Below are 26,049 nucleotides of genomic sequence, written 5' to 3' on the forward strand. Positions count from 1 at the left end.
GACAAGCTTCTCCCTTTTAAGCTTGCTTCCGCCAGCCATACCAGGCTCTACAGGTGTGCCTATTTGGTAGTGTTTGAGCTCAGAGGAGCTCATTAGCCTTCTCCTGATTGGAATGCGGGTGTGCCCCATCATGTACCCCACCCTTCAAGATGGTAATGGGTTCCTGGTTGTGTGTGTCCATATCTCCAATTTCCCTTAGGGAAAGAAAAAAAAAATCAGCATTGGCATGACCTTTCCCCCAGTGATGTTGTACTTTGGACCTATATGATTGGAATGCCAGGTACCCCTGCATCATACAGGGGTTTATGTCCTTCATGATATTCCACCTACATAAGGGAGCAGGATCAATGATCAACGAGAAGCAATTGCAGAGCAGGTAGTACCTGAGAGACACTGTGAACCATTTAATTGCCAGTGCCTCTTTCTCAGTAATCAAATAGGCATTCTCCCTGGGGAACAATTTTCTACTTAAATGTAGAACTGGGTGCTCCTCATGTGCTGTGAAAGCACAGCACCTAGGCAGACATTTGAGGTGTCCGTATGCAATATAAATTATCTTGGGAAAAGTTGGGATTGAAAAGGACGAGTGCCTGACAAAGATGTATTGTCAAAGTGTTAAAAGTGTTCTCACAGTTTATAACCTGTCGGATCTTCCTGGAGTTACTGCCTTTTATAAGGTCTGTTACAGGAGCCACAATTGAAGGTAAGTTAGGAACAAATCTCCAGTAATATCCAGACAGGCTCAGGGAGCGCCTCACTTGCCTTTTTGACTGGGGGATGGAACAGATGGTTAAAGCCTGCACTTTGTTGATGACTGACTTCAAGAGCCCATCTCCTACATGATATCCTAGATAGGTCACCTCCATGATTGCTAACTTACATTTTGTTAGGTTCACTGTTAGACTGGCTTCTTGTAGTAATCCTAATACACTCTTCATATGTTGTAAGTGATCTTTCCATGTGGAGCTATAGATGAGGATATCATCCAAGTAGGCAATGGCATATTTATCTTGGGGCCTGAGAACTTTATTCATGAGCTGTTGAAAGTTGCTGTGGCCCCATGTAGTTCCTAGTTCAAATGGCATGGCCTTTAATTTAAAGTACCCAAATGGGGGTCAAAAAGGTGCCCTTCTCTCATAATGAGAGGGATTAGGAGATTTGCCAATGTCCCTTTGCGAGATTGATGGTACTAACGTATCTATGCTCATCTATCCATGGCATTTGATAAGCATCAAATTTTGAATTGGTGTTAACTTTACAGAAATGGATACAAAAATGAATCCCACTATCAGATTTGGGGACCAGAAATATAGGGCTCCTCCACTCACTTTTGGACTCTTCAATTAATCCCATTTTTACCATTGCCTGTACTTCTTCCATACTATGTCCCACACTATGTCCCAAAATAGGAGTTAGGGATTCTCCCTAACTTTTTTGTCCAGGTGTTGTTTCCAGGTAGTGGTGGACTTAAGTGAGTTTTTTCTGAGTATTGAGAAGAACAGATGAGCGAATCTCTCAGTCATTTGGGGGAGTTGTGCTCTTTGTCTAAGAGAGTGCAGCACCTACCCTCACAAGTGTCACCCCTAGCAAATGTGGATGTGAGGTCCTAATTTGGGGCTTGCAGGGAAAGGAGTTATCAGCAAACTTCCGACATTTTCCATGGCTTAAGAAGATTCACAAGATTGATTATGGTCTGTTTTCTTCCGCCTGGTAACCGTATTTCATGACCTACCAGTCTTACTTGCCTGATTACCTCAAAAGGACTCTGCCAACAACCCATTAATTTAGATTCGCCTAATGATAATACTAGGACTCAGTCTCCTGGTTAGAAAATATGCAGATGGGCCCCTTGGTTATAGGCTTGTTCTTGTGTTTGTTGCACCTTCCCTAGGTTTTCCCTAGAAAATATGCTCAGCCTTTTAAGGCATTCCCTTAGATGGATAATATTCTGGGTCATTTTGATGGTACTTGCATCCTATTCCTCCCAGCCTTCATGCAGCAAATTTAAGATCCCCTAGGCCAGGGGTTCTCAACCTTCATTGAACCACAACCCCCTTCTGACAACAAAAATTACAACACAATCCCACAAGAGGGGACCAAAGTCTGAGCCCACCCAAGCCCCACTGCCCCAGAACCTGAATCACCAAAAAAGAAAATAAACCTTCTACTGGTGGCATCTGACTCAGATGATGAAAATGTATGGAGCTGGAAGAGATGCAGAAGTGTAGGGGCTGGGGGTTCTGCTCCTTTCCCCACTGCCCTTCCCAGCAGGCAAAGGAGCAGAACTCCCAATCCTGCCCCCTGCCCTTCCACGGAGCTGCATCTGCTCAGTGCCTGGAAGGGCAGGGGCTGGGGCTGGGGTTCTGCTCCTTTCTCTGCTGGGAGGGGCAGAGGGAAAAGGAGAAGAACACTGGCAGCTCCTCCGGCTGCCGTAACGCTCCCAGCTCCCCCTATTCCTCAGCCCTGTTCTCCTGAGAGGTAGCTCTGTGGAAGGGCTGAGGGCGGTACAGTGTCTTTCTGGTACACCATAGTGGCTATAAATAGCTTACTGATACAGCATACCAGACCCTACCAGCTTACTTGCACTGCTGAGCAGAACCCATCATCAGCATGAATGTATGTCCTCTGGAATGGTGGTCGAAGCATGAAGGGACACATGAATCTTTAGCGCATCTGGCATGTAAATATCTTGCAACACAGGCTACAACAGTGCCATGAGAATGCCTATTCTCACTTTCAGGTGACATTGTAAACAAGAAGTGAGCAGCATTATTTTCTGCAAATGTAAACAAACTTGTTTGTCTGAGTGATTGGCTGAAGAAGGACTGAGTGGACTTGTAGGCTCTAAAGTTTTACATTGTATTATTTTTGAATGTAGTTATTTTTTATACATAATTCTGTATTTGTATTGAAAAATACTATTTCTTTTTTACAGTGCAAATATTTGTAATAAAAATATAAAGTGAGCACTGTACACTTTGTATTCTGTGTTGTAATTGAAATCAATATATTTGAAAATGTAGAAAACATCAAAAATATTTAAATAAATGGTATTCTATTATTGTTTAACAGTGCGATTAATCTCGATTAATTGCATGATTAAAAAAATTAATCATGATTAAATTTTTTTAATCACTTGATAGTCCTAATAAATAATAATATCATGTTAGTTCAGTAACCAGGTTTTCTGGGGGAGGAAGAGGCTAACATAGGAAAGGAGGGGAAAGCAAGAAGCACAACAGACAGGGAAAACTGAAGTTGAGAAGCTGAGGTTCTAAAAAGAAAAAGAGTACTTGTGGCACCTTAGAGACTAAGCAATTTATTTGAGCATAAGCTTTCGTGAGCTACAGCTCACTTCATCAGATGCATACTGTGGAAAATACAGCAGATGTTTTTATACACACAGACCATGAAAAAATGGGTGTTTATCACTACAAAAGGTTTTCTCTCCCCCCAACCCACTCTCCTGTGATAATAGCTTATCTAAAGTGATCACTCTCCTTACAATGTGTATGATAATCAAGGTGAGCCATTTCCAGCACAAATCCAAGGTTTAACAAGAACGTCTGAGGAACGGGGGGGGGGAGGGGGGGGGAGGGGAAGGAATAAACAAGGGGAAATAGGTTACTTTTTATAATGAATCAACCATTCCCAGTCTCTATTCAAGCCTAAGTTAATTGTATTCAATTTGCAAATTAATTCCAATTCAGCAGTCTCTCGTTGGAGTCTGTTTTCAAAGTATTTTTTGCTGAAGGATAGTCACTTTGAGATCAGAAATCGAGTGACCAGAGAGATTGAAGTGTTCTCCGACTGTTTGTTTGTGCTGGAAATGGCCCACCTTGATTATCATACACATTGTAAGGAGAGTGATCACTTTAGATAAGCTATTACCAGCAGGAGAGTGGGGTGGGGGGGAGAGAAAACCTTTTGTAGTGATAAACACCCATTTTTTCATGGTCTGTGTGTATAAAAACATCATCTTTATTTTCCACAGTATGCATCCGATGAAGTGAGTTGTAGCTCACGAAAGCTTATGCTCAAATAAATTGGTTAGTCTCTAAGGTGCCACAAGTACTCCTTTTCTTTTTGCGAATACAGACTAACATGGCTGTTACTCCAAAACCTGAGGTTCTAAAGAAGCCAGATTTCTGTCAATTAGTTTAGACTAACAAATGTTTGACTAGTCAGTAACTATGTACTTCCCCCTCCCCATCTGGTGTAACTGAATTTTGGGCTCTGTGCTGCCTTCCTTACTTGCCTAAGTCTCCCAATGAAGTCACTTAAAGTGTTTCTTGTACACAGAATACAGGATCTGTCCCCCTCAGCTGGAAAGGAAATAGCTGCTTGAATGCCACATCATGCTCACAAAGTTTAAATTAAAATGGTTTTCTAAAGCTAAGTCTGGATTCTCTTATATGGATTCTCTCTCCTACATAAAACACTTTATAGTCTTGTATTTTTCTTAAAACTCTATTTGGGTCAGAAAATCACAGTAGATAAAACTGCACAACAATCTGGAGCAATCAAATCCAAATTCCCCACCCTTTGATCCAAAAAGACCATTTTAAAAAAAATTACGCACACACTTTTCCTTTGGTATAGGATGTGTCATGTCCCAAAATGTATCAAGAGTTTTCTACCACACTTAACTGTTCAATGACACCCTGGCTTTGCAGACTAGATTTGTCAGTATTCTCTGGAAAGTGAATCTTTTTGCTTAAAGACAAGTTTTCTTTGGCAAGAGCAAGAGAGACAAAAATGTAGTTCTCTAAATCATTTACAAGTTTCCTGCTTTGTACTCATATTTTGCAGAACACTGCGAGATCCTGTAGTGGTGTCCAAATCCTGTATTTTGGAAGCATAAGTTAGACATCTGTTGCCTTTCGCGTACATAGTACTGTACATTGTGTGTGTAAAGGATGTCAAACAAATTAAAATGTCTCTAAAGAGATTACACATCTGAAAAAGGCCTGGGTAGAAGTACAATTACCCAAACAAAACAACGCCCTTCATTTAAAAAACTAGATAGTTATATAAATTGTTCTTAGCTAACAAAGCTATCCATCACATACAAAACCAAAGAACATAAAAGCAAGAAAATACTTATTAAGAAATCTACAATTCTTACATTGTCCACATGATAAACAAAGTACATTATTCTTCTCTAGTACAAAGAAATGCATTTTTCAATCAAAGCACAACTTTAACTGACACATTATTTTTGTTATATGTATTCTGGTAAGGAAACATGTTACATGGGAAATATTATCGGTTAAAGTATCGGTTACATTTGTCAACTGACAATAGAATTTGTTATGGCACTTGCAATGGCCATTTTTTGAGACTAGGTAAGGTTACAAAACTGCCCATTTGCTGCTTTTGAAGTGTAGCCATCTTTCTTTAAACCATGTATGTGTGTGTTCCCCCTCCCACCTGCCTCCTGGTTCAGTGGTGTGTGTCAGGGGACAGGGAATGGGGGGGTTGGATCAGCGTAGGAGTCCCATGGGGCCTGTCAGGGGGCAGGGATGTGAATAGGGGTCAGGACAGTCAAGGGACAGGGTGGGGTTGGACAGAGGGTGGAATCCCGGGGGGGGGGGCAGTCAGGGGACAAGGAGCACTGGGGGGTTGGATGGGTCAGGAGTTCTGAGGGGAGCAATCGGGGGCAGGAAGTGGGAGGGGGAGGATGGGGGCAGGAGCCAGGCTGTTTGGGGAGGCACAGCCTTGCCTACCCGGTCCTCCATACAGTTTCGCAACCCCAATGTGGCCCTCAGGCCAAAAAGTTTGCCCACCCCAATCCAGAATGTCAGCTTTGCTTTGTTCTTCATTCCATCAGAAAAAAAACCACATCTGTGGCCATCTTTGTTCTTACTTTTTCTTGACAATTTAACTCATACTTTCACTCTGTGCGAGTTAACTTTTCTCCATCCCAACTGCTCCTTTCTGAGGTTAAGCTGGGCTTATTTTAATGAAGTCTGTGCCACCAAAATCTGAACAAAGGGCTTGCTGCACTCTAAACTTAAATGGTAATGAAAATCCCAAGGCAGACTTGCTTTGCCCCGGCTAGTATCCATAAAGGGTATAATTGCACTGCAACAACAAAACAAAACAACCCCCCCACACCCTGTGACAGCAAGTTTCAGAGCCTGTGTCAACTGACTTGGGTGCACTACAAAGCTAAAAATAGCAGTGTAAACGTTCCCGTTGGAGCTGGAGCCCAGGCCCTTCCTAGGGGTTAGTTTGAAACCCAGACACAATTCCCAGAGGGCAGCTGTAAGATCCAATATTAGTTCTCCTAAATATATATGGTGTACTTCTACAACTACTATGAAAGGCATTAAATATCCACCTGTCCGATTGTTGCACTCTAGGTAGTACATTTATGCTCTAGAAAAATTTGTTTAGCTGAAGCTCCAAATCGCCATTGTGCAAACAGAAATTTTCATAATGACGTTTGCGCGAGGCCACGAGTTTAAGTTCACAGCAAACACACAGAGAAACTAAACAAAAAATAACCACGCTTGTGCAACCTGACACTTTATTTACGGATGGAGGGGCGGCCAGGCCAAACCTCTGTGAGGGGAACTGCCACCCTATGCGCCCGGTGGGTCGCGTTGCCCGGAGCAGGAATTTGGACCAGCCCTGCGGGACAGGAGCCGGCCACTCAGTGGGGTCCCTGGCAGAGCTCACCCCCTCCCCGGGATAGGACTCCAGACCCCTGCCACTTGGAGCGCATGGGGGTCACGGGCACTGGCCTCCGTGCGCTCGGGGAACAGCCTCCCCTTGAAAGCCACAAGGGCCGAGCCAGCGGCCCAGGTCTCACTGCGCTGGCGATGCCCAAACTCTGCCCGCGTGCCAGGAGCGGGGGGACCCCGCCCCTTCAGGCCTGGGGCTAAGCGGCCCCGAGCCGCCACCACCAGCCGCAGCCCGAGGCAGGACTCCGCCCGAGCTCCCTCCGCGGGATCAGCCCCTCCCAGCGCGCGAGCCGGAGCCGGAGCCAGGGCCGGGCACGTACTTCTCCGAACCGGAGAGCACCGACACGCGCGCGGACAGCGCTCCCGCCGTCCCCAAGCACTGCACGCTGGGAGTCGTAGTCCCCGGGAGCCACCTTCCCTTCTCTCTCCCAAGCGCGCTCGCCCCCTCCGCCCCGGGGCGCGGTGACTGAATTTGGCCCCTGTCCCGTCCCGTAGCGGTGGGACGAATCTCGGGCCCCCCGCAGTCATGCGGAGGCTGCTGTCGACTCTCCGATTCCACCACGCCCGGCTGTTGGCGGCGGCTGCCGAGCTCCCCGCCCCGGGACACAGGGCGCCACCGGCTGGCTGGGGGCAGCGGCGGGCAGCGGCGGCCGCTTGGCGGCTGGGCTCGGGGCGCTCCATGGCGCAGTGCGGGGGCGTCGCCCTGCCCTCACCCGCCGCGGAGGAGGCGCAGGGGCCGGGGGCAGCCGCCGGGGACCCGCCCCCCAGAGCCGGCGAGTCCCTGGAACACGGTGAGAAGGCGGCCGGGCGGCCCGGGCCTCAGAGCCCCCCCGGGGGTGGGTCCCGCGCGCAGCCAGGCTCTGACCCCCCCGCCCCCGGTCCGGTCTCGCCCCAGCTCCGGCCCCTGCTTTGCAGCCAACTCTGCCGAGTGCGGGGCTAGACCGCGCCGCTGCGAGCCCGGCCCGCCGAGTGCAGGCACCAGCCCCACCCCGCGGCCAGCCGGCCGCCGCGCCTCTCCGCATCGCCTGTCCCCCCACCCCCCGGTGCTAGGCGGGCGTGTGTGTGTGTGTGTGTGTCCCGCCCCCAGCGCTGCTGTGCTGGCTCCAGCCACGCCACCACTGGCGGTGCCGCCCTGCGCTCCCGCGTCCCGGCCCAGGCCCACCTGGAAGCAGTCCCAGTTAACATGGGCCGGTACCGTGTGCGCAGCCGGAAACCCCCTTTTCTACCTGCACCGGGGGAAGGGAGGAGTCAAGGCGCTGCCAAGTCCTTTTGCCCGAGCTGGGCTGTTGATAACACATACAGCCACCGCCCTCGTGGTCGGCACTGTAGTAACAGTCTCCACTCCAAGGAGCTCACATTGTAAATAGGCAAGAACCAAAGAAACTTTTAGCCCTCTGTTTGCAGAGGGGGAACTGACAAGAGATTTAAGTGAGGTGAGGTAATTCCCAGAAGGCGATGACAGAGCAATGAGTGAGCCCACCTCCCCCGAGTCCCAGTTCCGAGCCATAAACACAACACCATCCTCCCTGTAAAGCAGGAGGGAGGGAGAAAGTGCAACATGCGGAGCAACGTCCACTCTCCTTCCTGTCTTTGAGGGTAGGAAGAGACTAAGGTTGCGTAGACGGTATCAGTACAGCCCTGTTTTTGTAGTTAGTGTATGACTCATTTAACTGACTACAACAGACAGGGTTGTGTCCACATAGCAGCTTTTAATATCAAGTTGTTTGAGATATTTTAGGTGCATCAACATCTACCAACTCAGGCAGCCAGGGTGTCAGACCAGTCTAGGAAAATCTGAGCAGGTATCCCCTCCTATAGTATCTTAGTAAAGAAGGGGGTGTGCAGAGGACATTTGCACAGAGTGGCAGCATCAACGTGGGGCATATGAACTTTAATATATTCTTACACGCAGGCAACCTGAGAGAAAGGAAGATCATCTGTACTAATTATACAGAGACATAGCTAGGATCCTAGCTACACTGCAAAAGTAGTATTACCAGCTAGTTGCAGAACAACAATGGAAACCCTATGCCTTTCTTGGTGACAGGTTTCAGAGTGGTAGCCGTGTTAGTCTGTATCAGCAAAAAGATCAAGGAGCCATTGTGGCACCTTAGAGACTAACAGATTTATTTGGGCATAAGCTTTCATGGGCTAAAACCCACTTCATCGGATGCATGCAGTGGAAAATACGGTAGGAAGATATATATACACAGAGAACATGAAAATATGGGTGTTGCCCAACGCCCACGAAAGCTTATGCCCAAATCAATTTGTTAGTCTAAGGTGCCACAAGTACTTCTTGTTCTTTATGCCTATCTTATGGCCAAAGCAAAATACTCCTAGCTTTTGCAGTTTAACAGTAATGTTAATAATGTGTGGACAGTAACCATAGTTAGAGAATCATTTCCAATTGTAAATGCTTAAACTCTTATGTATAGTTTTAACATACACCTCCATCCTCCTTTTCCTTTGGAAGGGACAAGTTAAACACCAGCATTTAGATCAGGGGGTTCTCAAACTCAGTTTACCTTAGGGCCAGTGCCAGTCCTCAAATCCTCCAAGCGGGCCAATAATGTCACTCATGCCACCCAGAACCTGCCCCCCAAAACTCCACCCCCCACCTGCCTAAGGCTCTGGGAGGGAGTTTGGGTGGGGGAGGAGGTCTGGGGTAGGGGATTGGGGTGCAGACTCTGGGAGGGAGTTTGGGTCCAGAAGGGGTGAGAGGTTGGGCTCTGGGAGGAAGTTTGGGGGCTGGTGGGGTAAGGGGAGAGGGTGCAGGCTTGGGAAGGGGATCGAGGGTGCAGCACTTACCTGGGGCTCCAAGGCGGGTTGGGTCGGGGGGGGGGGGGCTCCGTGCACTGCTGCCCCCAGGCACTGCCCCCGCAGTGTCCCATTGGCTGCAGGGGTGCTGGCAGCGCATGGAGGCACAGCCCAGCCCCTCTTTGGGCTGCAGGGAGGGGCCGGCAGCCACTGGAGCAAGCAGGCAGATGCCCCTCAGCTCCACTGTGCTGCCGGGCGCCTGGTGGCAGCAGGTGGGGCCAAGGGAGAGACCCGGCCCCAAAACTGCCGGAGCCCCACGGGCCACATTGGGGAGGCTCGCGGGCTGGGAGTTTGAGACCCCTTATTTAGATCCTCAAAATCCTTGTTCAGCTGCCACCAAACACAGCATCCAAAGTCCTTAGGTGCTGAAATTTCCACGGGTAAAGTCTCAAAAGGCAGCTAAAAATCTGCCAGTTAGCATGCACACAAGTGCCTCAGTCCTGACACCTGGGCACCTAACTCATGCCTAAGTTCTGGCAGAATCCTTAAACTAGGTGTTCCCCTGCCTATCTTACCTTGATGCCCAATATGGTGGGCAGCTTTTGAGAACACCAACCAGATCAGGCCCCTCTTGAAACACCAGTGGAGGAAGTGGTGCAACCCCTCCCCCCGATTACCTTTGTCCAAGCGTTGAGAGCACTCACCCAGGAAATGTGAGACCACAATTCAATTCCCGCTCCTGCTTGAAGTTGAGCAGGAACTTGAGCTTTGTTCTCTCCCCTCCACCCAGGAAGGTGCCCAACCCACTGGACTATAGGGTATTTTGGGCAGGTCTTACCTTGAAAGGGAGGGGAAGAGGAATGCAGTCAGATATGTTTAAATAGATAAGAGCTATCCCTCTCTTCTTATATTCCTTTTGTTAAATCACAAAGTGTATTGTAGATGATTGTAGGGATCAGAACTCTTAACTCTTTCCTATTTTAAATTCAGATATGCTGCTTTCCCCTACTGAAAGATGCTCTCATTTTTATACTAGAAAATTTGGATGAGACATGCCGAGTCACAAACAGGTTATGAAAAAGGTGATTTGTGCTTAAGAAGGTAGTTCCATTTGCATCCCTAACTTTTGACCTATCATAAACAGACTTCAGTTGAGAGGTAAAATGAGAATGAGAGAATTGCAGCCTATTTAAAGGAATGCCAGTGGCACTGGAACATTTTTAATAGTGGGCATGCTGAAAGCCGGCCCTCTTAGCCTGTCTGCGCCCTCCAATCCCAGAGCTGGGGCCGGGAGCAAGGCCACGTCTCTGGGAGGAGGGGGACTCGGACAGGGTAAGGGGGCCAAGGCTGTGGCCACAGCGGGGGGTGAGCACGGGGCCAGCAGCTGGGACCCTCAGGCGCGGGGCTGGCAGCCGCATGCAGGGCCAGAAGCGGAGGCATGGGGCCAGCAGCCAGGACCCTCAGGAATGGGACTGGTGGCAGCATTGGGGGCAAGAAGTGTAGGTGCAGGGCCGGGCTGTGTACAGGGCCTGAAGCAGAGGCGTGGGGCCAGCAGCCAGGACTCCTGGGCATGGGACCAGGACCCTGCTGCAGCACCCCCCAATTCCCTGCGCCTATGAGGAATGCTATCACACACAAATTGTGTGTGTATATATATATACACACACACACACAAAAGTTTTCAAAGTAGTAATAGCCATCAGTTTCACCATCTCCTTAACTATGAATGTCTGTCAGTGGACTACCATTTTACTGATACTTCCCCAATAAAAGTTTCACTCTGGTAACTGAAAGAGATTCAGTTATCCATTAGAGTGAATAAAAATGAGAGAGTATTGCAGTTTCATATTAAAATTATAAAGATCTGGCTAAGGTAACTAAAGTCAATTTAAAAAAAATAAAATTCCCTCCTACTGTTCCTCACACGTTCTTGTCAACTGCTGGAAATGGCCCACCTTGATTATCACTACAAAAGGTTTTTTTCCTCTCCTGCTGGTAATAGCTCACCTTACCTGATCACTCTCCTTACAGTGTGTATGGTAACCCATTGTTTCATGTTCTCTGTGTATATAAAATCTCCCTACTGTATTTTCCACTGCATGCATCCGATGAAGTGAGCTCAAGTATATTTGTTCGTCTCTAAGGTGCCACAAGTACTCCTTTTCTTTTTGAACTTCTAACAGCCTTTGATAGTCAAGGCATTCATTCATACTGTATTCTCTATTACATAAATATCAGACTAGCAAGATGTCAGTTTAAACTATTGTTAAATTTAAGGCTTTTAAAAACCAAAGTAGAAAGCTTTTTCTCTTTCATTAGATTTAATGCTTAGAGTCTATTTTATTTGAGTAATGACCAACTCATTTCAGTGAATGAGAAAGGAGGGAGTTGTTTACTTGGAACTCATCCTATAGGATTTAGGCACACTCTTGGTGCTTGCCAACTTAGGCCAATTGCACATCCATCACTCAGTGACTGAAAGAGGGACATTGTCAAGACTAGTTGTTCCTCTGCTCTGCCCATCTGTTATTGTAAACAGGCACAATTTTTCAGAGTGGCATTTGTTTTTCAACACACTGCTTTCTTAGCAGCCTGAGAAAAGGGAGGAAGTAACATACTGTACAAATGCCAACATGCATACCGCCCTCAGTCCTGCAACTGACTCCATCTGGACAGACCCCTGTGTTTACATGGAGCCCCACAAATCAGTGGGTGATAGGCCTCGATTGCAGGCCTGGGATCTAAGAAACCCAAATCAAGTTATCTTCTGGATGCTTAACTGGAAATGTGGACTTCTATATAGGATTCACATTTTAAAGGATTGAAGTGAGTGGAAGCATTTTTAAAGTCAGACTAAACAAAGCCTGTATACCTTGACAGTGGCTTTCATCCGTAACATGTAGTTGTCATTGTTATTTACACATGACTAAGATTGTCTGATCATCTAGCATCTCACATATAGGGTTTACAAATGAAAAGCAGAGGAAAAGAAGACAATAAAAATAAAAGGATTATAAAAAGCCACCAAGAACATATTACTTCCTCTAGTTAGTTACATAAGGAGACAATTTTTGATTATACATCTGTAAATGAGAAATCTGGTGCAGGAACCTTATGCAACATGCTTTAATAAAGGGGTCTCAAAATCCTGACCTGTGGGCCATCTGCAGCCTGCGAGCTTCCTCAGTGTGGCCTGCGGGGCTCCAGAAGTTTTGGGGTTGGTCTCTCCCTTGGCCCCACCTGCTGCCCCTGGGCGCTCCCCTGCCAGGGGCCCTGGCAGTGGAGCTAAGCTGCATCTGCCTGCTCGCTCCAGTGGCTGCCGGCCCCTCCCTGCGGCCCAGGAGCGGGGCGGGGCTGTGCCTCTGTGTGCTGCCCCCGCCCCAAGCGCCCCTGCGGCCAATGGGACGCTGCGGGGGCAGTGCCTGGGGGCAGCAGCGCATGGAGCCCCCCCGCCTGCCTCTCCTTGGAGTCCCAGGTAAGCACCGCACCCCCGACCCCCTCCCAGAGCCTGCACCCCCACCCCTCCCTACATACCTCCTCCTGCCCCGAAACTCCCTCCCAGAGCCTGCACCCCCTCCCCACACCCCCCAGCCCCCAAACTTCCTCCCAGAGCCCAACCTCTCACCCCTTCTGCACCCAAACTCCCTCCCAGAGCCTGACTCCAATCCCCTACCCCAGACCTCCTCCCCAACCCAAACTCCCAGAGCCTTAGGCAGGTGGGGGGTGGAGTTGTGGGGGGGCGGGTTCTGGGCAGCATGAGTGACACTGGCCCGCTTGGAGGATTTGAGGACTGGTACTGGCCCTAAGGTAAACTGAGTTTGAGACCCCTGCTTTAGTATAAAGTAAGACTAAAACATCTACTATCACAATGGAATCTAGTCCAAACATATTCTTAGTTTGTGAAGGATAGGGAGAAAAAAGGTCACATGCATACACCCAACCAGTTCCTAGAGCCAATAAAAATACGCCAGCCTCATAGATCGTCCTTAAGGGAATTCCTTTAGCTTTTGCTATTTCAAATTAAATACAAGTATTGGTCTCAATTGTCTAAGAATTGCACATAACCTGTTATTTTTGTTAGCCCATCTCCCTCTTCAACACTCTGACCTGCTTGTTTGTTTCCTTCATTGGTTATGTCTTGTCCTTTAGGTTGTAATCTCCTTGAGGCAGGGATTATCATTTTGCATAGGTTTGGACCCCAGCTTGATTGGCCTCTGAACCTACCACTGTCTAAGTTAAATAATAAATAATAATAATAAATAGAATACTGTTCAAAGAGTGCTCACAGAAAAACTTTTGTATCTCTGCTTCTTAGTGTCCACTAAGTGAGCAGGCAACCCTCCTAAATACCTTATTTCGTTCGAAAGAGAGGAAGTTGGTGAGGTAGTCTTTTATTGGACAACCAGTGGTGAGGGGGACAAACTTTTATGCTTACCCAGGACTCTTCTTCAGGTCTTTTTAGTCATTTAATATCCAGTTGAGTAACTGGAACAGCTCCTGAGTAGCCTCAGTACTCAGATCACAGTTTACTTTGTGATTTTCCCCTCCCCCACTTTATGCTGAAGCCAATTAGTACTTAATCTGTTGTCTTGTCTTCCCTAGCACTAGGGATGTGGTATCCAAGAAACAGTCTACAGGGTCCTAACAACACAGATCAGGTTTGTTACACTACATTTGTCAAATCAGTGGTTGCTTTGCATGCCACAAGAACATAATGTGGATGTTTACTGCCAAATTTTCCCCTGGGGTTAGATTTGGAATATCTGCATTAGTTATCAGTGGAGCTTTGAAAATGTGCTTGTCTGTGGTAATGAGGTGTCCTGTGATAAACTGCAATTCTGACATAAGTTTATTTTCCAGTACACTAACACCATTGTAATGTAGAGTTTTACTAGGAGAATACTGCTGGATGCTTGCTTTTGTGCACAGTTGTTGAGAGATGCAAAAGGAGGTTTCAGCTTTACATTTTTTAGAAGATATAATTGGATATGTATAATGTCAGAATAAAATGAAAGAGTCTGAAGCAAACGTAGGAACAGATGACTTGTGGATAAATTTATGTTGCATAATTAGTAAGTTTAGAAAAAACATTTTGAATGAATCATTGGTTAGGCTGACCCTTTCATTATCATGTTGGCTTGATATCCTGCCACCTGTAGTTCACAAAGAAGCTTAGAAACTGAACTTAGCTCTCTTAAATGAAAATCAAAGTATACTGAGTGGAGACAAGTGAATTGTGATTTATGTTGGCTCCCTATCTACAGCTTTCAAAACTCTTAGTAGATGGAAATACTGTAATGATTGACAATTTGTAGGAAATTTTAAATTGTCCTGTTGCTTATTAATTATATTTGAATGACCTGTTAACTTCAGAGAGACTTGCCATAGCTCATGTATTTCATGTGACACTTATGCATTTTCAAAGTCTGTCACATGTTTCTGCACAAATAGGAAAATGTCAGACATTTCAGAAAGAAACCATTTCCCCACAGATTATTTAATAGAGGAAGGTGTATACAAGACACCATGGGTTCTAATTTTAGCACTTCTGCTGACTATTCTTAATACTTCTGTGCACTTCCCAATTTTTATTAACCCAGGCCTCTGACCTCTACCTCAGGTGAGGCAATCATTTACCCATTTTACAGATGAGAGAGGTTGGATAAGGCACTGTAGGCAATGCTAGTACAAACAGCCCCAAGTTTCACCCATCTTGCGATGCTGCCTTTCAGATATAATGGGCCAAATTATGCAGTGTCGATCTTTATCCTGCTTTAGCAACTAGACCAGAGAGATTTATGTGTCTATTGCTGCCCCACTGCTATATACAGTGATCTTTAACCCAAATGATAGAAGCTCAGGTTTTTAGAATTAGCAATCCCAGGTTTAGTCACTGCAAGTTACTCAAACAGGGGAGTCACTATGATGTCTTTAACCTATAGACCGTACTCTACTCATAGAGCCAGGAATAGAATCCTCATGCCCAACATACAGTTGCTAGTTCACAGTTATGTAACCCAGTTATTAAACAGTGTGTTTTCTCTCTCTCTGGGATGCTCGTCACAGAGGATAACAGCACATCTCATGTAGTCATTCCTGTAGCGAAAGTGGTAGACATCTATGGTGTCTGTCGGAGGGCTATGGATTCAGTTCTCGTTTATGACCCACGTAGGAAAAAATATAGGCAAGTTAGTGTGCAGATCCTAGAATAGATGAATATTTCATATTGCAAGTCACATTGAGGTGAAGTTGGATATTTGTTTTATTTTTAGTCTTTGTACTTTGGTTAAGGGGTGTTTTCCCTTTAAGAACAGGGTAGGGGGCACATATTATGGCATTTTTTTTGAAGAAAACAGAGCAGTGTGTGGATGATGTTGGGTGTGTGTGTGCGTGCACAGAGAGAGGAAGATCCTGCCTGCAATATTGCTAACCATTTGTATTTGAAAATAATGAGTCTGACCCCTCAAGTCTTGAGATTGGCTATAAATCAGAACATTTTAAAAATATATATTTTGAGAATTCTTTTTATTTGCCCTCTTGTTTGAGCCATTAGGATAACCCTGGAAATTTGGTCCAGGTGTTTCTCAGCAACCTCTATAACAATGAAGGCTAGAGACTTGCTTGTTCAAAAAGGAAAGCTGAGTAAACTTACATTAGTTTATTACATTAGTAAGTTTAGAAAAAATATTTTGAATGAATCATTGGTTAGGCTGACCCTTTCATTATCGTGTTGACTTGATATCCTGCCACCTGTAGTTCACAAAGAAGCTTAGAAACTGAACTTAGCTCTCTTAAATGAAAATCAAAGTATATTGAGTGAAGATGTAACGTTAACCCTTATCAGGGGATTAGATGCCTCGTGACATTGTTAATGATCTTCAGAGTCTTTTTGTCCCTGTAGGTCACAAGTATGACTGCATCCAACTCAGCAGGTATTAAATACAGATTGTTCATGTCTAATAATGGATGTTTGGTGGCCTCTGTGAGTTGGGTTTAGTGAGTGTCAGTTCCAGCTCCTGCATCATAAAGTCATCACTACCATGCTTTGCACTAATTGGCAGACTCAGTATGGGCCTTGGAGACTGACTTAGCCCTCTTGTTTCTAGAAATCACCCCAGATCAGAGCTGAGCTATGGTGGTAGGGTAACCTTCCTTGTTGTTGCCCTATAGATGAGCAGGGCAGCAGACAGCGGAGGTATATGAGCACTAAACCCACTTTGTTTATAGCTAGGGTTTATGATTATATGCAAATGAATTAAAATATGCAACATATTTACTTAAATATTTTGCATAAAGTGTCTGGGAATTGCCCAAAACTTTGGCAGTTCTGTATTTCAAAGTAAAAAAAGTTTTCTTGAACATAAGTCACATCCTCACAAATATATTGAAATACAAACAAAACATAACTACTTTCCTGTGAGTGTGGAAAAAATAAAGTTACAGTTGTGACTAGTAAGGATACGCCACTATTACTGGGAACCTTTAACTGTTCTCTTCCTGAATGAGAGAAGAACCAACCAACCAACTGATCACTATTTCTCTTATATAAAAAAGGGGATTGCAAAGGTACATATCAGTTACTAAATATTAAGACTTACCCACCAATCAGCTTTTCATATTTGAGAAGAGTAATGAACCTTTTGTACAGCCTGATCATTTGGATTGGGTTACATACCAAGGCCCCAGTGCTGCAGATGCTCACTGTGCTTAACTTTACTGACAATAGTAGTCCCACTGAGTTCAAGAGAAACTCACAAGGGGGATAAGGAGGAATTTTTACCCAGTGGCTTAAAGTGGCAATCTGCCTCCCCTGAGTTATTTTTGGGTGAGGGGGTTGGATCAGTGGACTGAAGAAACACCCTTCAGTGAAATGGATGGTATTAGAGAGGTATCATGGGGTCCACTCACCGCTGGAGCACCCCCTCCTGGTTCCTTTGGGGATTAGATGATTCTAGGTTTGATGCCCCCTTCTGTTGGTTCCTCACCCCGTTGTCTTTTTCTTTCTCTGGGACTCAGGGTGGTCCTTCTTCATGACTCAGCCCTCCAAGGTATCAAAGTCCCTCCATACAAAAATGGCAGTATTCCCTTTTCTGCCCTGACTACACCACTCCTCCTGTGGCTGGTAGGGAAATCCAGGCCCACCCTATACTCCAGGTTCCAGTCCAGCATCTGTAACGACAATAGCCTGCTTTATTCCAGACTATGGTACTCTTGCCCTGGACTCCTTCCTACTTCTCAGCTCTACATTCTGACTTCCCCCCCTCTCTAGGTTTATCAGCCCAAACACACGCCTCCGAAGGAGCAGCTTGGTACTGTAACTCCCAAACATGTCTCCCCTCTCCCATGGAGTAATTGCAGACAATTTCCTGGCAGCCCCTTTCTGTTGGGATGGCCCAGTTCCCCCCAGCCGGACTTGATCAGCAGTTAGGTCTTAGCACACCCTGGCTTTCCTTTGGGTGCAGCCTATAGTTTAATTGGCCTAATTTACCCCTTCAGGCGTTGTGTGAGTTGGACACTCCATCACAGGAGGACATTGTCACCTCAGAATTCCACCTAATGGTGGCTCCACAGACGTTACTGCAATCTTAAAAGAGGGACCAGGATCAATGGAGAGATACTTAACCTGTTAACCATGACCAGCTCACATGTTTCTAAACATCATTGACTTTGTTAACACTAGGTACTAAGTAATGTTTAAAAACATGTTGATTTTTACAGAGATGTTAAACAACATGTTTTTGAGCATCGCTCATTTTGCCAGTCTAGATAAGCCTGTAGTGACCCCTTCTACATCTGTCTGCCTTTCCTTCGGACTGGACAAGATGATATGGAGCCAGCATATGTGGCTAAATGGACCGATACACTCCTTTACTCCAATGTAATGTAAGGTCAGGATTGAGGTCCAACTTTGATTAAGCACATTTACTGATATGTTGAAGCAGGAAAAAAATGGGAAAGAGCAATTTGGTCTTACTGATAGAGTAATACAGACTGTATATATAGTCTCAAATTAGAAATCTAAGACTAAATGTGTTATTTTAAATATATTCCAGATGGGCTGGAAAATGTGCAGGGGGAAAAAATCATTCCAAAGAAAAAGAAAAGAACAAAAAGAAGAAAAGGGTCACAAAGTCCTCCTGACTCCATGGATTGTTCAATGGCAGAAATGCCATTTGCCAGTACAGATATTAAAGATGAATTTGGCAGTAAGTATATTTAAAAAACAACAACACTGGTTTAAACATATGTAGATCAAACATTTAGGCTCTTATCTGATAGTTGGCCCATGCAGGGAACCGCGGCCAGTGGGAGCTTCGGGGGAGGTACCCGCAGGCAAGGGCAGCACATGGAGCCCTCTGTCCCCTCTCCCCCAGGGGCTGCAGGGACATAGTGCCAATTGCAGGCAGGGAGCCTGCCTTGGTCCCGATGTGTGCCATTGCCACCCCGGAGTCTCTCCAGGTAAGTGGCGCCAGGCCGGAGCCCGCACCCCAACCCCCTGTCCTGAGCCCTCTGCTGCATCCCGTATCCCTCCTGCACCCCGAACCCCTGCCCTCAGCCCCCTGCCACACCCTGCACTCCAACCCCCTGCCCTGAGCCCCCTCCCACACTCCACACCCCCTCCGGCACCCCAACCCCCTTCCCTGAGCCCCCTTGTACACCCCACACCATTCCTCCACCCCAACCCCTTGCCCTGAGCCCCTTCCTCCACACCGCACCCCCTACCCCACCCCGCACTCCCTCCTGTACTCCAACCCCCTGCCCCAGCCCTACATTCATGGCCCTGCATGCAATTTCCCCACCCAGATGTGGCCCTCGGGCCAAAAAGTTTGCCTACCCCTGCTATATTGGTATATTATTTTTGAAAACTTAGTAAGAATGAGGGCCTTTTAATGGGATGTAGTGCCTTTTACCTTTATGTTGCTGGCTCAAGACCAACTCACATTGGTGTAGTATTTCCTATTGTGTATGTTTTTTTATTAATCTGTAAATAAATGTTTTGCCTTCTCCCTCTCTTCCCCCAGTTACTAGTACATTTGAAATGTATTTTAAAAAGAGGAGAAAAAGAACTACTAGAAAGAGGGCTGAAGAAGATGATCAAACAAAGAAGAAAAAGCAATATCAGCCAAACTATTTCATCTCTCTTCCAATTACAAACCCAAAGGTGGTATTCTTTTCTATTATTCCCTTTTTCTATGGGCAAAATTACTTCAAACAGGAGTAAATAAGGCAAGCAATATTTACCCTAAAGGAGTAGTTTTCAAACTATTGGGCGTGCCTTCCATGGGAGGCGTAGGAATGTGTCAAGGGAGGTGTGAGCAGTATTCCTTTTAAAAAAAAAAATAAAAGAAGAAGAGAGCTCTGGCTGTCAGCACCGGTGGTTAGGGCTTATGGAGAAGGGCTGTGCACACCTGGGAGGCAGAGATAAAGGGGACAGCCAAAGTCCCCCCCTCCCCCCCGACTTGAACTGTCTTCCCCTACCCAATCCCTCACCTCTTCTCCCCTTCCCCACCCTTTGCTCATCAGGATGCAGCTTAGGCTCAGGCTCTTCTCTCCTCCCCACCCCCACAATCCATCACCTGGAGGCAGCGGAGCTCTGTCTGTCAGCCCTAGGGTGCAGCAGCAGCAGCGCAGAAATAAGGGTGGCAATGGGGTGCTAAGTCTTCTGTGAAAAGTGTTATTGACAAATATCACTTTTCACATTGCCACCCTTACTTCTTTGCTGCTGCTGGCATGGCACTGCCTTCAGAGCTGGGCACCCAGCAAACTCTTGTTGCTCTCTGCCCTGCCTTCAGAGCTGGATGGTGGTATGTGGACTTTGGGGTGGGAGAGCATAGCATAAACAACTACTGACACAAAGAAAGGGGGCCTGATCAAACAAGTTTGAGAAGCACTGGCCTAAAGTATAACCAGTTATTTTATATTATTCTTTAAGGAACAGTGTCAAATTAAGAATCACACTGTCTGAAACTTTTTTTTTACTAACCATTATTACAAATAGCAATGGATTACTCTAACTGAAAGATATTAGAGACCATTTTTTCTCTTGTTATCCAGTTGTTAGATTTGTGGATTTGACAGTAGTTTGTGTGTAAGTAGTTTTACTGTTTCCCTCTGTATACTCAGATTGTTTGTGAAAGTCATTCACCCAGCAACAGGGGAGAGGAACACTTTAAAAAATAGGAAAGTGTACATTATGAATCCACAAAAATGTAGGAGGACTGAGGACAGGTGTACATGAAACTACTTTAGCTCATTTTATGAGGTTGAGTAGATTTCATTTAGACTGTTTTCCTTTAATAACGTGGAATTTGTCCAATTTGCTGTATAATTCATGGTGAACAGATCACCTCAATCCAAAAACTGTAAACCTGTTATGTAAAGGACATATTTCAGGGTCATTATTGTCTAAAAAGAGGCATTTATAGGCATACTATGTGATTTTTGCATATACCTACTATCATCTCACTAATATTTCAGTTCTAGTAGCAATGCTCATTTTTGGTTCTGATTCTGCAACTGACTGCACAGATAGACCTCTGATCCATGCACAGCCTCACTAAAGTCATTGGTACTCCATCCTTGTGGAGCCAGGTGCAGGATCAGGGCCAATGTGTCAAATATCATTAGGGGACCAGAGCTACTTAAATAATTATTTTTATCCTGAAATTTGCTTTTAAAAATAATTACTTACTGTTTACTCTAGGTTAGGTGGAATAATAAAGTCTGATTTGCCCTGAGTAGAAAAGCAGCTCGCCCAATAGGGGTGTGTGTGTGATTTGATTTTTAATGTGGATAGGTTTCAGTTAAAAATAGACTGATACAGTGTGTCAGACAAACTCCAGCTACAATCTAGTGCCACCAATCCTGCAAACACTCATATATGCTTAAATTTATGTTTATGAGTATTCCCATTGATTTGGACTACTCGTGAGTAAAGTTGCATGCATGCATATGTGTTTGCAGGACTGGGACCTAAGAAATACTGGTTGGTTCTCTTCCTCCCCCAAAAGGGGTCATTCAGTGATTTCTTCCATCCAGAAGGCAGGGTGTTGTGATAACTGACCGTCTGAAGAAGAACTGGACAATTCTGTTACTGCTCAGAACTCCGGGACAAGCAATGATGGTTAAAGTTGAAAATCTAAATCCATCCAGTTCACATATATAGGTTGAGAGTCAGTTAGGCAGTTATTAGTTTCACGTCTCTAAGAAGCATGTTGATGCATGTTCTTAACTAAATTGAGAGATTGCTGGAGTTTCATGCAGTGCAAGCAGTTTCAAGACATACATTAGGATCTTTAAGAACATGTATCTCATGGTTGTTTAGAATGTTGTTGTAGCTGTGTTGGTCCCAGGATATTAGAGAGACAAAGTGGGTGAGATAGGGATAAAAGATATTACCTCACACACCTGGTCTGTCTCATGGTTAGCATGCATTGTCTTAGTTAAGGTAGTAATAGCTGAGCACGATTCCTTCTCACTAGCTGACATATACACGGAGTTTTGTTAGATATGGCTGTTCTGAGTACCTGTTGTGGCTTCAGCAAGGAAAATAAGATACAGTGTTAGGTGTAAAACTCATACTGTCAAAACCAGTATTTGAATACAGGGTCTGAACTAGATTTTTAAAAATATTTGTTAGCAGACACCATCAGATGTTTTTGAGGGTCACCCAGAGAGTGGAATTGCATCTGTGCTATATACTCACACACAGACCTCGGTATTGAGGAATTCTGAATAATGGCTGAAAATGAATTTAATAAAACCAAACTAGGTATGCAAGTTATGGTGAAATGTTCCACTCTTAGGTGTCAGTATGGAGGAAGATTGCAATGACTAATTATACAGACTCCAAGGCAGCCTTTACTAGATAATGAAGAAATGAGATCTCTTACACCATCTGAATTTGGAATCTTTCACTTCCTCATTTTTGCTCCCATTATATAACAGTTGCCAGGCTAGTGTAGTGGTTGAATAAATTGATACAGCATAACTGGAAGAAAAAAAAGTGCTCCTGTCATTGCTGATAGGATTTGAATAATTTTTGTTGTTAAAGCAGAAAGGACTAAACTCTGCAGCCATTTTCATGATGCCTAAAGTTGGTAATTCCTTTTTTTGACTTAATTTGTCATTAACAATAATTGTGAGGATAGCAGCTGTGCTAAGTCTCAGAGCATTTGATATGGAGGTTATTATTTATTTACTTTGTCATTCTGAGCTTTTATGTTACAAAGTTCTGTTTGTAACTTTCTTAGATGTAGGGTTTGAACTGGAAGTGGGAGGTGCTGGTTGGATTTTATAATGGTAGTTTTATCCTGAATGGAAAAATTCCAACGAATACAAATGGGATCTTGTAAAGCTAGAGGGGAGCTTCTAACTAGTGTTGCCATTTCAGACGATGATGGACAAAGAGCTTCCTTTTGTGAGAATTTCATTTCACTACTTCTGAGGTGTTCTGGGCAATAGTACAAGTCTTTCTGAATTAAGATTTTACTTACATTTTTTAGCTTTACAGTGAAAAACACCCCTGTGATTCAGGAACAGTTTTGCAGTGGGGGATTTTTCAGGAAACATTTAGTGAGTTATCCTGCTTGTGACTGAGAGATTTCTCTTGCTGTTATTTTAATGGTGTTTTGAATCTTTGGAAGAAAAATATGATGCTCCATAAATTTTAACTTCATACTCTGTTAAATTTTACAGAAATAGTTACATGAAGAATAATAATAGTTTCCATCACTTTTGGTAAATCTGCTTGGATGAGGTTAAATTTCAACTGACATGCTATGTGTCTGAAGATGCTGTTTCTAGGTCCTCAAGATTATATTTTAATTAAATTGATTATACTTGATGTGTTACAACTCTAAAGGTAATCAGTTTTGTATTAACTTTTTAGCATTATTCTTGCATGCCAGAAAACCAAATTCTTGCATGTAAGAATAATGTTATTTGATAACTTCAATATATAATTCTAAATAGTTACGGTGAGGATGATCACGGGATCAGAACTAGACTCCTTTGAAACATTTATTTTTAACACTTTATTATCTGGAGAAGGAGGTACATAGCGAGTTGTTGAAATCTGCACTCAACAATTTATTTTACTGAATTAAAACTACCAAGGTTTGTGAAGAAGACTGGAAGGATCTAAATTAAATTAAATTGTCATCAAAATTGGCAGATGAAATTTCATGTAGAAAAGTGAAAGGTAATGTACAATAGGAAAAACAATTTAAACATTTCATATCTATTAATGGGTTCATCACTAGATATGAGAGATCTAAGAGGAGTCTTGTTTAGCTTAATTAAAATATCGGATATCTGTATCACACTGCTCAAAAGAGTTAATTTAGATACTTGGCTGTATTAAAACAGAAATAATAAACAAAACCTGAAAATGGAAGCCTGCAAATTGGTCGCACATCTGCACCTTGTTTGTTGCATTTAATTTTGGTTACCTGAATTCAAGAGGGACATGCTAGAGATGGACTTCTCCCAGAGGCTCACAAACATACTTCTGTATAACAATATTTTGCCTTTGGAATAGTATAGATTATGCAGAACAGTGGTTCTCAACCTTTCCTGAGTATTGTACCCCTTCAGGAGTCTGATTGGTCTTGTGTACCCCCAAATTTTACCTCACTTAAAGATGACTCGCTTACAAAATCAGACATAAAAATACAAAAGTATCACAGCACACCATTATTGAACAGTTGCTTACTTTCTCATTTTTAACCATATAATTATAAAATAGATCATTTGGAATATAAATATTGTACTTACATTTCAGTGTATAATGTATAGAGCAGCTGGTACAGGAACCCACAAGGGGAGAGGCAACTCTCGATCTAGTCCTGAGTGGAGCGCAGGATCTGGTCCAAGAAGTAACTATAACAGGACCACTTGGAAATAGTGACCATAATATAACAACATTTAACATTCCTGTGGTGGGAAGAACACCTCAACAGCCCAACAGTGTAGCATTTAATTTCAGAAAGGAGAACTATGCAAAAATGAGGTGAATTAAACAGAAATTAAAAGGTACAGTGACTAGAATGAAATCCCTGCAAGCTGCATGGACATTTTTCAAAGACACCATAATAGAGGCTCAACTTAAATGTATACCCCAAATCAAAAAACACAGTAGAAGAACTTAACAAGAGCCACCATGGCTTAACAACCATACAAAAGAAGCAGTGAGAGACAAAAAGGCATCTTTTAAAAAGTGGAAGTCAAATCCTAGTGAGGTAAATAGAAAGGAGCATAAATACTGTCAAATTAAATGTAAAAATGTAATAAGAAAAGCCAAAAAGGAGTTTGAAGAACAGCTAGCCAAAAACTCAAAAGGTAATAACAAAATGTTTTTTAAGTACATCAGAAGCAGGAAGCCTGCTAGACAACCAGTGGAGCCCCTGGATGATCAAGATACAAAAGGAGCACTTAAAGCCGATAAAGTAATCGCAGAGAAACTGAATGAATTCTTTGCTTCAGTCTTCACGGCTGAGGATGTTAGCGAGATTCCCAAACCTGAGCGGTCTTTTGTAGGTGACAAATCTGAGGAATTGTCACAGATTGAAGTGTCACTAGAGGAGTTTTTGGAACTAATTGAGAAACTTAACAGTAACAAGTCACCAGGACCAGATGGCATTCACCCAAGAGTTCTGAAGGAACTCAAATGTGAAATTGCGGAACTATTAACTATGGTTTGTAACCTGTCCTTTAAATCAGCTACTGTACCCAATAACTGGAAGATAGCTGATGTAACACCAATATTTAAGAAGGGCTTTAGAGGTGATCCTGGCAATTACAGACCGGTAAGTCTAACATCAGTACTGGGCATATTAGTTGAAACAATAGTAAAGAATAAAATTGTCAGACACATAGAAGAACATAAATTGTTGTGCAAAAGTCAACATGGTTTCTGTAAAGGGAGATCATGTCTTACTAATCTATTAGAGTTTTGAGGGGGGTCAACAAACATGTGGACCATGTTTGGGGGATCCAGTGGACATAGTGTACTTAGATTTCCAGAAAGCCTTTGACAAGGTCCCTTACCAAAGGCTCTTGTGTAAATTAAGTTGTCATGGGATAAGAGGGAAGATCCTTTCATGGGTTGAGAACTGGTTAAAAGACAGGGAATAAAGGGTAGGAATAAATTTTCAGAATGGAGAGGGGTAACAAGTGGTGTTCCCCAAGGGTCAGTCCTAGTACCAATCCCATTCAACCTATTCATAAATGATCTGGAGAAAGGGGTAAACAATGAGGTGGCAAAGTTTGCAGATGATACTAAACTGCTCAAGATAGTTAAGACCAAAGCAGACTGTGAAGAACTTCAAAAAGATCTCACAAAACTAAATGATTAGGCAACAAAATGGCAAATGAAATTTAATGTAGATAAATGTAAAGTAATGCACATTGGAAAAAAATAACCCCAACTATACATACAATATGATGGAGGCCAATTTAGCTACAACTAATCAGGAGAAAGGTCTTGGAGTCATCGTGGATGGTTTGCCAAAGATGTCCACACAGTGTGTAGCAGCAGTCAAAAAAGCAAACGGAACGTTAGGAATCATTAAAAAAGGGATAGAGAATAAGATGG

The 26,049-nt window shown here is 44.2% G+C and overlaps 2 protein-coding genes across 4 annotated transcripts in view; one reads left to right on the forward strand and one right to left on the reverse strand.

The window, feature by feature from the left end:
* The window catches only part of EPB41L2 (erythrocyte membrane protein band 4.1 like 2), a 289,024-nt gene extending 281,148 nt beyond the window's left edge, over positions 1 to 7,876 (reverse strand). Inside the window, exon 1 of the mRNA XM_084624357.1 lies at positions 7,855 to 7,876. The gene's annotated coding sequence lies outside the window, so the exon portion shown is untranslated. The remainder of the gene's footprint in view (positions 1 to 7,854) is intronic.
* AKAP7 (A-kinase anchoring protein 7) overlaps positions 6,527 to 26,049 on the forward strand; it is a 133,046-nt gene continuing 113,523 nt past the window's right edge. The window contains exons 1-3 of one of the 3 annotated variants that reach the window (XM_084624370.1): positions 6,527 to 7,483; positions 18,506 to 18,658; positions 19,475 to 19,614. In XM_084624370.1, the coding sequence (XP_084480496.1) occupies positions 7,219 to 7,483; positions 18,506 to 18,658; positions 19,475 to 19,614 (558 nt within the window). In that variant the 5' untranslated portion in view covers positions 6,527 to 7,218. The remainder of the gene's footprint in view (positions 7,484 to 18,505; positions 18,659 to 19,474; positions 19,615 to 26,049) is intronic. The other 2 variants (XR_014710996.1, XM_084624371.1) reach the window with 2 other exon arrangements.

This window comes from Lepidochelys olivacea (assembly GCF_965140295.1).
Source record: "Lepidochelys olivacea isolate rLepOli2 genome assembly, chromosome: 3".
In the NCBI taxonomy this organism is placed as follows: domain Eukaryota; kingdom Metazoa; phylum Chordata; order Testudines; family Cheloniidae; genus Lepidochelys; species Lepidochelys olivacea.